Below are 9,591 nucleotides of genomic sequence, written 5' to 3'. Positions count from 1 at the left end.
CCGAGATACAACTATTTGAAAATCAGGAATCTGAGGGTGCAAAAACATATGATCTTTACTTAATATCCTAATGATTTTTGGCATAAAATGCAAATCAATAATTCTGACCCATACAATGTATTTTTGGCTATTGCTACAAATATACCCCAGCGACTTATAACTGGTTTTGTGGTCCAGGGTCACATATCATTATTGTTATCATTTATTCCAGTTACCTGGAGAGTTTTTCCCAGCCCCATGCAGTGGGCCAGAATACAGCCAGAGCCATAAGACTTCTCCACCTTCTTCACTGACTCACAGCAGCAGTCCCACATGAACTGCACTCCTGCAAACAGAAAAAAACACAAAAACCATCACTTAGCGTCTGTGTTCTTCCATGTGTCCTCTATTTAGAAAAGGACATGGCTATGATGACCTAAAACAATGCATGAAAAATGAGAAAGACAAAACAACAAAAGAACAAATCATCATCAAACATCCATTTCTGGGTAAAAGAGCCATGAAGATTTGTTTAGATTTATTTATTGACATTTTAATGTAATTTTTGGCCCATGTAGCCTTAGTTACATCAGCAAGAAATCAGTTTTAAAAGTTATTTTATGATGAATGAAACTGGACCCATTTTGATTTGATGACGACTTTAAACATTGATTTACTTCAGGCAACCCTTTTCATTGACATACTATGAGCCACAAATACTGAACTGTTACTCAAATCCAAAGCATTAAAAATGTGACGCATCGGTTTTTTTCTGGTACTGAAGAATGATGAATGAAACTGGACCCATTTTGATTTGATGACGACTTTAAACATTGATTTACTTCAGGCAACCCTTTTCATTGACATACTATGAGCCACAAATACTGAACTGTTACTCAATCCAAAGCATTAAAAATGTGACGCATCGTTTTTTTTCTGGTACTGAATAAAAATAAAATAAAATAAAAAGCAAGCCAGCCATAAAAGGAGTGGCGACTGCTGACTCACCATCCACCTGATGGGGTTTGAGTTTGGTCACCAGGTTCCTGTGAACCTGCAATAATGCTTCCTTGGTCTCCTCGTCCTCATCCAGCACCAGCTTTGTGGTGATGGGACATGTGACCTGTGATGACTCCTCCACCACAATAGTCTGAAACCAAAGAGTACCAACTTTGAGTTTTCTCTGCAAAATGCCAACTATGATTCTGCAGAACAGTTTCACTATGCTGAGCCCTAAACATCTGCATCTTGGGTTTGTACCTCTCGCAGTTTCTCCCTTAACCGCTCCCTCTCAGCAATGCGCTTCCTCCTCTCCTCTTCCTCCTTCAGGGCATCCCGGGTCTCTGTCCGCAGTTTGTCATCTTTAAGGATCTTGCGGATCTTCTTGCGACCTTTGGGTGTTCCTTTCTCATCCCCTTCATCTTCTCCATCCTCTTCCCCTCCACTCTGTAGAACAGAAAAACCAAACACATTTCACACTTCATATCAACGGTTACTGTATTATTTGCTGAAATAGATCTGTACTGTACAGTACCTTGCCACTGGACGAGGAGTCTTGAACCTTAATGCGACGTCGTTTCTTCTTCTCTTTCTGGTAACTTCTCTCACCGTCCTTGCCAGCTTTTTTGGATGACCTGCAAGTGTTACCACAACATGTTCCATAAGTTTTGATTCCCCATCGAGGAGTAATTCATTCGTTGTAAAAATGCATTAATAAATCATGATCATTAATAATCCATAACCTCTAATAATGAAGCAGAATGCCATTTTTGATTGCCACATATAATTTGAAACTAAACACTTAATACATACACTAATGTCTCTTCTGCTCACCAAGGCTGCATTTATTTGATCAAAAATATAATAAAAACTGCAATACTGTGAAAATGTTTTCCAATTTAAAATAACTGTTTTCTATTGTAATATATTTTAAAATGCAATTTATTCTTCTAACGTCAAAGCTGAATTTTCAGCATCATTACTCCAGTCTTCAGTGTCACATGATCTTCAGAAATCATTCTAATATGCTGATTTGCTGCTCAAGAAACATTTCTGATCATAATCAGTTGAAAACAGTTACGCTGCTTCATATTTTGTGAAAACCTTTATAATTTTTTTTTTCAGGATTCTTTGATGAACAGAAAGTTCAAAATAATATTAATTTAAAAAAAAAACTACCTTACCGACTACAAACTGCTAGTTTGAATTTGTGGGTTATAGAGGGTTCTTTCAGAAGAACATAGACATGAACTCTATACAGCTAATCCCAATCTAGAAGCTTTGCATGTCAGATCACTTCAGAGTGTGGCTGAGACAGTTGTTTATTTGCTCAATACTGCACCACAACGAGAAATAAGAAACAAAACATGTGCTAAGTTGATGGAAATATAGTAAATTTCATTTGTGGTGAGATACTGTACCTCACTCCTGTTATCAGAGAACCGGGGTTACAAAAGTAACCTAAAGTTCTCTTTCAAACATTCGTTTGGTATCTCACTATGGGATATTAACAACTCCTGTATTGCAGATATGCTGTCCGAAGCAGGCATGTCAATCAACTCAGTGATGTGTGATAATGATAACATAAAAACACAAGCCCTCCACTATTCACAGAATAGATCGGAGACATGTGAAAAGCAAAAGCATCCTCTGTATGAGCGTTTGTTTGTTTTTGTTTTTGTTACACACTTAGGACGGAATGAGCCAACCAAGGCTCTGTAACATCCAGCCTATAAAATCTGACACAAGTGTGTGGCAAAGCCCAGATCGCCGCAGCACAAATGTCTTGTATTGAAACGCCCTTAAGGCCCCGATATACTCAAAACGAAGTTCTTTTTCGTTCTTCATTTAGGGGTAAAACGAAGTTCGAAATATGTGAGCACTGAGCAGCGATATACTGTTATCGAACATCCCGACGCCGCCCACTCTGATGAAAGCAACGTTTATATATGTAAATATGTTATGCAAGCTTTACTCTCAGTAACAAAATAAACACAACAAAAATGGAAAGAACAGCAAGCATTTTTTTATAAAAAGAAAAAAAAAAAAGCATCTGTTCATAGCATCATGGGTATGCTTACACGAGCTCTGCAGTATTAAACATGAAAAACAGTGTCAGTGTCTCATTTCATCAAAAGCAAAACTTAATTTGCTACTATAAAGCGGCTCTCCACTGCGCGGATATCTCACCTCATCACTCCTAAGGAGTGAACGGCCATTGAACAAAAATAAGAAGAAGAAGGAGCGGTGAGGTACGAAGATGTGTGTGAACATACACGCATAAGGAAAGAGAGAGCGCGAGTGTCACACACACACACACGGTCTCTCTGTACAACACTCAAACAGTGGCGCTTAATTATCATAATATCATAATATAATGCTTGATTGGCTGAAGTTAAGAGTGCACATTCAGTTATTTAAGAAGCTGTTCCATTTTACAAAGATAAGCTGATTGGGTGGAATCATATGTGTGTGTGTGTACCTACTTAACCATATTTTGGGGACAAATTTGTACCCAAAAGTGAGCAAAACCTGACAAAATCGGCAAAAACCTCAATTTGTGGATGTCCTCATTTGTAAAACTGTTATAAAAATAAAGTAAACAAAGTTTTTTTTTTTAATTTTGAAATTGTAAAAATGCAGAAAGTTTTCTGTGAGGGGTAGGGTTAGGGGTGTAAAATAGTATATCCGACTGGCGAGTAAACAAAAAAATGTACTAGCCAATGGCGATTATATTGCCAAGGTGTGTGTAGAGGGTTGTCTTATTATAATATTACTGCCCCTCAATCTGCACTTTTCCAACCACGGCGCCACCATTGTGCCTTCGCAAGCTAAAACAATGTACCAGTTCTAACGCCATGGAAAAAGTTCGAGCAAAGCATGCTAACTGTTCTGGCAGCATAGACGAGCACAGAACACTATTTAGAATCCCAGCCTCAGAGGAGACAAGAGAGCAGTGGATTTATTTAATTACTGTATATTAGGCTGCAGCCACACAGATCTAATATAAACATGCGATTTCTGTCCCAGCTGTTCACCTTCACAGTCATAACCGACTGTGTTTGTAACACATATGTGTTTCTAACATAAACTTGTGTGTATTTGAGAGTTTAAGTGCAATAAGACATGAAAGAGAACTTATTTTAGTGCTCACATGCCATGTGACATATGCTTTCTGTGCACTCAGAAAACACTATATCAGAAGTTTAAACTGATATGGCTTTAAAACGCATGATTTCAGCGCGACAGACATGATAATCAAAACCAAACAGATGTTTTGTTTTGGCAGAGTATCTGAGGCACAAGTTGTAATGGCGCAGCTCTATTGTGGAAAAGGGGGAAGGAAGCAGCAGCTCATTTGCATTTAAAGATGCAGGCACAAAAACAGCGTGTTTCTGCTTCAACTCAAAATAGGCATTTTCAAAATGATATAATAAATTATCTGTGGGGTATTTTGAGCTGAAACTTCACAGACACATTCTGGGCACACCTGAGACTTATATTACATATTGTAAAAAGGGGCATAATAGGTGCCCTTTAGGTTTAAAAAAAATTGTGTTCACTCAAAATAAACAGAGCAATTCCAAGAGGGTTCTTGCACAATTGGTGCTCAGGCCCTAATGACTACAAGTATAACAGCAGTGGTAGGCTATGATTACTGGTAAATGTTTTGTAAAAACACAGAAAATAGCAGATTTCAGCCTGTCACCATCATGCAAACAAGAAATATCAAACATACAGTAGTAGTTCTTTACAGGTTTTTGCTTTTCCATTGTTTTTTTGTGTAAACATGCACTTTACGGATGTGTTTGACTGTTGCAAACCTGTTTGACAGGGTCTCGTGTATGAAACAGCATTCTAAAAACACGGTGCTCAAGTTCAACTCGCATCTCATAACCTTGTGTTTTTCCCATTTCTATTTTTCCCATTGTGCTTAGGATTTGCAATATGTTCTACATTACGGTCCTTCATAAAGCGTGTTACACATGAGCAGTTAATCGTAGTTAATAATTGTCAGTGTGTCTAATTGTAACATTTGATAATATTTTTATACAAAACTGTGATTCCTCAATTTTAAAAAAATTAAATCGAGACAAACATTATATTCAAATTAATCGATAAGATCTGAAAATTTTATTTTTTTAAACGCAAAGCCCCCTTTTCCATTGTTTTTTTGTGTAAACATGCACTTTACGGATGTGTTTGACTGTTGCAAACCTGTTTGACAGGGTCTCGTGTATGAAACAGCATTCTAAAAACACGGTGCTCAAGTTCAACTCGCATCTCATAACCTTGTGTTTTTCCCATTTCTATTTTTCCCATTGTGCTTAGGATTTGCAATATGTTCTACATTACGGTCCTTCATAAAGCGTGTTACACATGAGCAGTTAATCGTAGTTAATAATTGTCAGTGTGTCTAATTGTAACATTTGATAATATTTTTATACAAAACTGTGATTCCTCAATTTTAAAAAAATTTAAATCGAGACAAACATTATATTCAAATTAATCGATAAGATCTGAAAATTTTTTTTTTTTAAACGCAAAGCCCCAAGTGTCAAGTGACAGTTGAGGTGTCAGGGACTTCTGGGAGTCAACACAGCAATGTGTCGATAGCTATGCCATCGCTTGAACAATGGATGGTTTTCTAATAGCATTTAAAACGAATGGATGCAAATTCTTTCTAATTAAATCTGTAAGTCTGCACTAAAATGTCATTTCAAAGTTAATAAACTTGAATGAACAAACTGGTGCTATCCTTACCGTGTTTTGCGTTTACTGCTCTTGTCTTCATCGTCGTCTTCACTCACGGTCTCACTGAGCGCTGATGCATCACTGGAGCCCGAGCGCGACTGCTCAAAGTCAGAGTCTGCCGAATCATCGCTGCCCACTACACAAACACACATCAACAAATCCAGTAAACACTTCAGCTCATTCAGTGGAATCGCATGTGTGGCTTTTGTTTAGACTTGACACCGACCTTTCCGCCTGCTTCTCTTTTTGGTTTCTTTCTTTTTTTTAACTGGGGTCTCGTCATCAGAGTCTCCCTCGCTTAGAGTCAACTTCTTCCTCAACAAACGGTGCCTGCGTCCACCTTTCTTCACGTCCACATCTGAGCACGAGTCTGAAGTTTCATCCTCTTCCTCTGCAGGAAACATCAATGCATTATTCATGACAAGAACACTTCTGCATTAAACTGGATTAAATCTGAACTTAGGGCTGGATGGCATATAAAGTTTGTATGATATATCGATTTTTTTTTTATAAACGATATGGAAGTAGTTTGTAAAGTAGTTTGACACAAGCGTAACTGGAAAATATCAGAGGACACAGAATGAGCTTTCTGGGGAAAGTGCATAATCTAGTTTGTCCTAAACATGAGACATGCTTATATTCATGGCTTTAAAATAACTGGTAAGATACAGTTAACACGTATAGTTTAAAGCGGTTGCCCCGTCAGATGCTGACATACATGTGCTGCTGACAGAGACGCTACTTGCGCTGTTTAGTGTGTTTAAGATGTGCTGTTTTCCTCGGTGCATAACTTACATTTCACAGGTATATTCTCCAGCTGTAAATGTTAGCAAGTCATGGAAATATTTCCATTTTGCTGTCAGGAGCAGATGAGCCTTCTGCAAGTGATTCTCCACTAAACTTCACAGACTTAAGCGAACAAGCGCCACCGCGCTCATGCACGCCAAACAGACGGAGCGCAATAATTCTGACTAAAATACATTTTGCTAAAATATTTGTAGTTAGACAATAAATGTGTCATGTAGAATTTTAAACCTACAAGAGTATTTTTTATGATAGCACTGTAAATTGACAAATGAGGTAATCAAAATAGCCTAATGCAATTAGTTTGTGCCTTTCGTTTTTAATTGAGTGAATTTATTTGTTTTTAGATCATGTTACAATATTATAATGTAATGTGATTTTAACCCTTTTCGCACATTACATTTAGCATAGTCTACATGTTTACATTCACTTTATTTGGTTTTCATAGACTTTATTTATAGACATTGTTTTGTTGGACAACATTGGGTAGGATGTGAAAGAAGAGGAAGAAGAAAAGAGATTTTTTTCTTTAATCCAAATAGAAAAAAAGTAGAAATACAGAGATATATGCCACATATCGCAATTCAGCGAGAAAAAAATGCAGAGATATGATTTGGCCATATCGCCCAGTCCTATCTGAACTAACTCTCACCACTTTCGTCTTGCTTCTTAGCACCATCTTTTCCTTTCTTTGGTGAATCCCCGTCCTCTTTGTCTGCGTTTTCATCATCAGATGAACTGTCAGCTCCAGAGGAATAGTTGGCTTTGATCTGCGCCAGAAGCATCCTCTTGGCAATTCTTTTAGAACAGACAGAAACAAAATTAGGCCAGAAGCCCAGAATACATCATCTTGTTACTTAAACTTGTGACTGTCCACTCTGAGACATTTTCATGAAGGTAACTACTTTGATTATCAGAATCAGAAACAAGACTGAGGCAGGGGGAAGCTGCGAGGTTGAGAGGATTTATGAGTTTTATGAGGTTCCACAGTTAAGAGGATTCAATGGAGTTACAAGGTTTAGCTTTTTTAATATTTTTCTTTGCTTAAATGTTTGTAAAACCCACAGACGGGGGACATCTTGAGATCAAACAGACAAAAACAATTCACAGCATGTTACTTGTAAAATCAAACCTATTCTCTGGATCATCGTCATCATCCAGCACCTGGGAGGATTCAGCCTTCAATTCAATTTCATCACCTTCATAAACAAGAAGAAAAAAACAACACTTAAAAGTCATGAAATTCAATAAATGTTTTCCAAAAGGCTAGTTTATAGAACCCTGATGATGAACTTAATGACACTCTATCAGTGTTCAGGAGGTTTCCACCTAACAGTCACCTAAACGTCAGTCGACAAGAGACTCAATCGACCAAATTTTTAATTAGTCGGTTGCAAAAAAAAAAAAACACTCAACAGAATATAGAGAAGTCATGCAGTCTGTAACTGACACATCGTTACCACAGCTGCTATTTAGTTTTGTTTTAATATAATGAAGCCTAAATGTTACATCACAACCATGGAAACATCTGGTTTCGTGTCAAAAGAGAGAGCTACATGAGTAAGCCATAAATATGTAAGCCATATGTGGGCTTTGTATTGTTTTGCGATCTGGTCACTCTATTTTTCAAAAGAAAAATTCTTCCATGAGTTATTCCACTGCACTTGGAATCGCTTCTTTCTTTTCTCAAATCTTCACTCACATCTCTCATTGTTGCACTGGATTAGAAAGATTTCTTCCTTTCGTTCACTTTTAATTGCTATATTTGCATCCTTAACACTAGTAAACCAGAGAAAAGCTGTAGGACAGATACCTTTTTACTCGCACGTCAAATTCTATTCAAAACAGTTTCTGCTTGTTAGACTTTGGTAAGGCATGTGAAGTTGTATCTTCTTGTATTTGCTCTTCTGACCTGAAAGCGCAGAGCGGTAAATATGTCACATTAAATTGATATCATAAATGAGCGATTAATTGACTAATGGCTTAAATGAATGACTAATAGTTGACTAGCACAATCTTTGCGTTCAGGGTATAAATACATTATATTCCACCTGTTAACTCGCTCTTCTTCTATCTAAAAGCAGCTTAAATGCTCTCAAGCGTTCCATCAGTGTGTAGCAATGTGTACTGATGTCTCAGTTCAGAGACACTTGTGTATAGGTCTGTTTTCACATATAGTGTGTGAGCAGGGCATGAGCAGTTCGTTTTCATTTAAGCACCCTTTTTAAACAGGAGAACCACAAGGTGTCACACTCCAGAAGCGGCAGGGAGTACATAGTTTTGATGCGGTGTCTATTTTAGCCCACGGCTGATGCGGAAATCAGCTGGAGACTAAACATCAGGAGACTGGAAAAAAAACACGAAAGCAGATCAAAAACATCTGAACTCTGAATGCAAACGCCTGCACGTTGGTGGTCTATGTAAATTATTTACCATTGTGATGCAAAATATTTATAAGTCACTTTGATTCATTCATTCATTTATTTGTTCTTTTATTTATAGTGCTAAATTTACTTTTAAAAATGAATTTATTTGATTTAAAAATGTAATTTTCCAGACAAGATTTAATTAACTTATGCTAATTGTAATTATTTTTTTTTTAAGCATTTGAAAGGGGACGTGTGCTTGAATGCCATGAAAATTAATTGCAAAACAAAAAGTACATACATTCATTTATTTATTTATATATATATATATATATATATATATGTGTGTGTGTGTGTGTGTGTGTGTCACTTATACACCAGTGTAACTTGCCTTTTTTTCCCAACAACAATGTGATTTTGACTGGTGCAAACAAGCGGAAAGGAGGTGCGACTTGTTTTCCGGAAAATATGTTACATACATATTTCATAATGATCAAGTTTGTATTAGTCCTCATTTACCCTCTCCAAAAAACATTCGAATTTTTGTAATTTATTCAATAATTTGTAGAATTTGATACATTTTAGAATTTTAATGTGGTCCCCCTAGCACCGCCTTGTGACCCACCAGTTTGAAATATGCTCATTTTGGCAGGCTGTAAAAAAAAAAAAATCGCCAGACAGGAAATGT

General features: G+C 37.0%; 1 protein-coding gene across 1 annotated transcript in view; it reads right to left on the bottom strand.

The window, feature by feature from the left end:
• Positions 1–215: 215 nt before the first annotated feature.
• The window catches only part of LOC107733411 (transcriptional regulator ATRX-like), a gene marked incomplete at its 3' end in the record, with an annotated part of 21,112 nt that continues 11,736 nt past the window's right edge, over positions 216–9,591 (bottom strand). The window contains exons 10-17 of the mRNA XM_016545011.1: positions 7,670–7,736; positions 7,190–7,335; positions 5,960–6,124; positions 5,743–5,869; positions 1,514–1,613; positions 1,240–1,425; positions 988–1,129; positions 216–325 (exon numbers count right to left, since the gene is read on the bottom strand). Coding sequence (XP_016400497.1) covers positions 216–325; positions 988–1,129; positions 1,240–1,425; positions 1,514–1,613; positions 5,743–5,869; positions 5,960–6,124; positions 7,190–7,335; positions 7,670–7,736 — 1,043 coding nt within the window. The remainder of the gene's footprint in view (positions 326–987; positions 1,130–1,239; positions 1,426–1,513; positions 1,614–5,742; positions 5,870–5,959; positions 6,125–7,189; positions 7,336–7,669; positions 7,737–9,591) is intronic.

The sequence above is a fragment of the Sinocyclocheilus rhinocerous genome, unplaced genomic scaffold (assembly GCF_001515625.1).
Source record: "Sinocyclocheilus rhinocerous isolate Xijiao unplaced genomic scaffold, SAMN03320098_v1.1 scaffold460, whole genome shotgun sequence".
NCBI lineage: Eukaryota > Metazoa > Chordata > Actinopteri > Cypriniformes > Cyprinidae > Sinocyclocheilus > Sinocyclocheilus rhinocerous.
The sequence above is the reverse complement of the archived record's forward strand: the minus strand, read 5'-3'. Positions and strand labels throughout refer to the sequence as shown.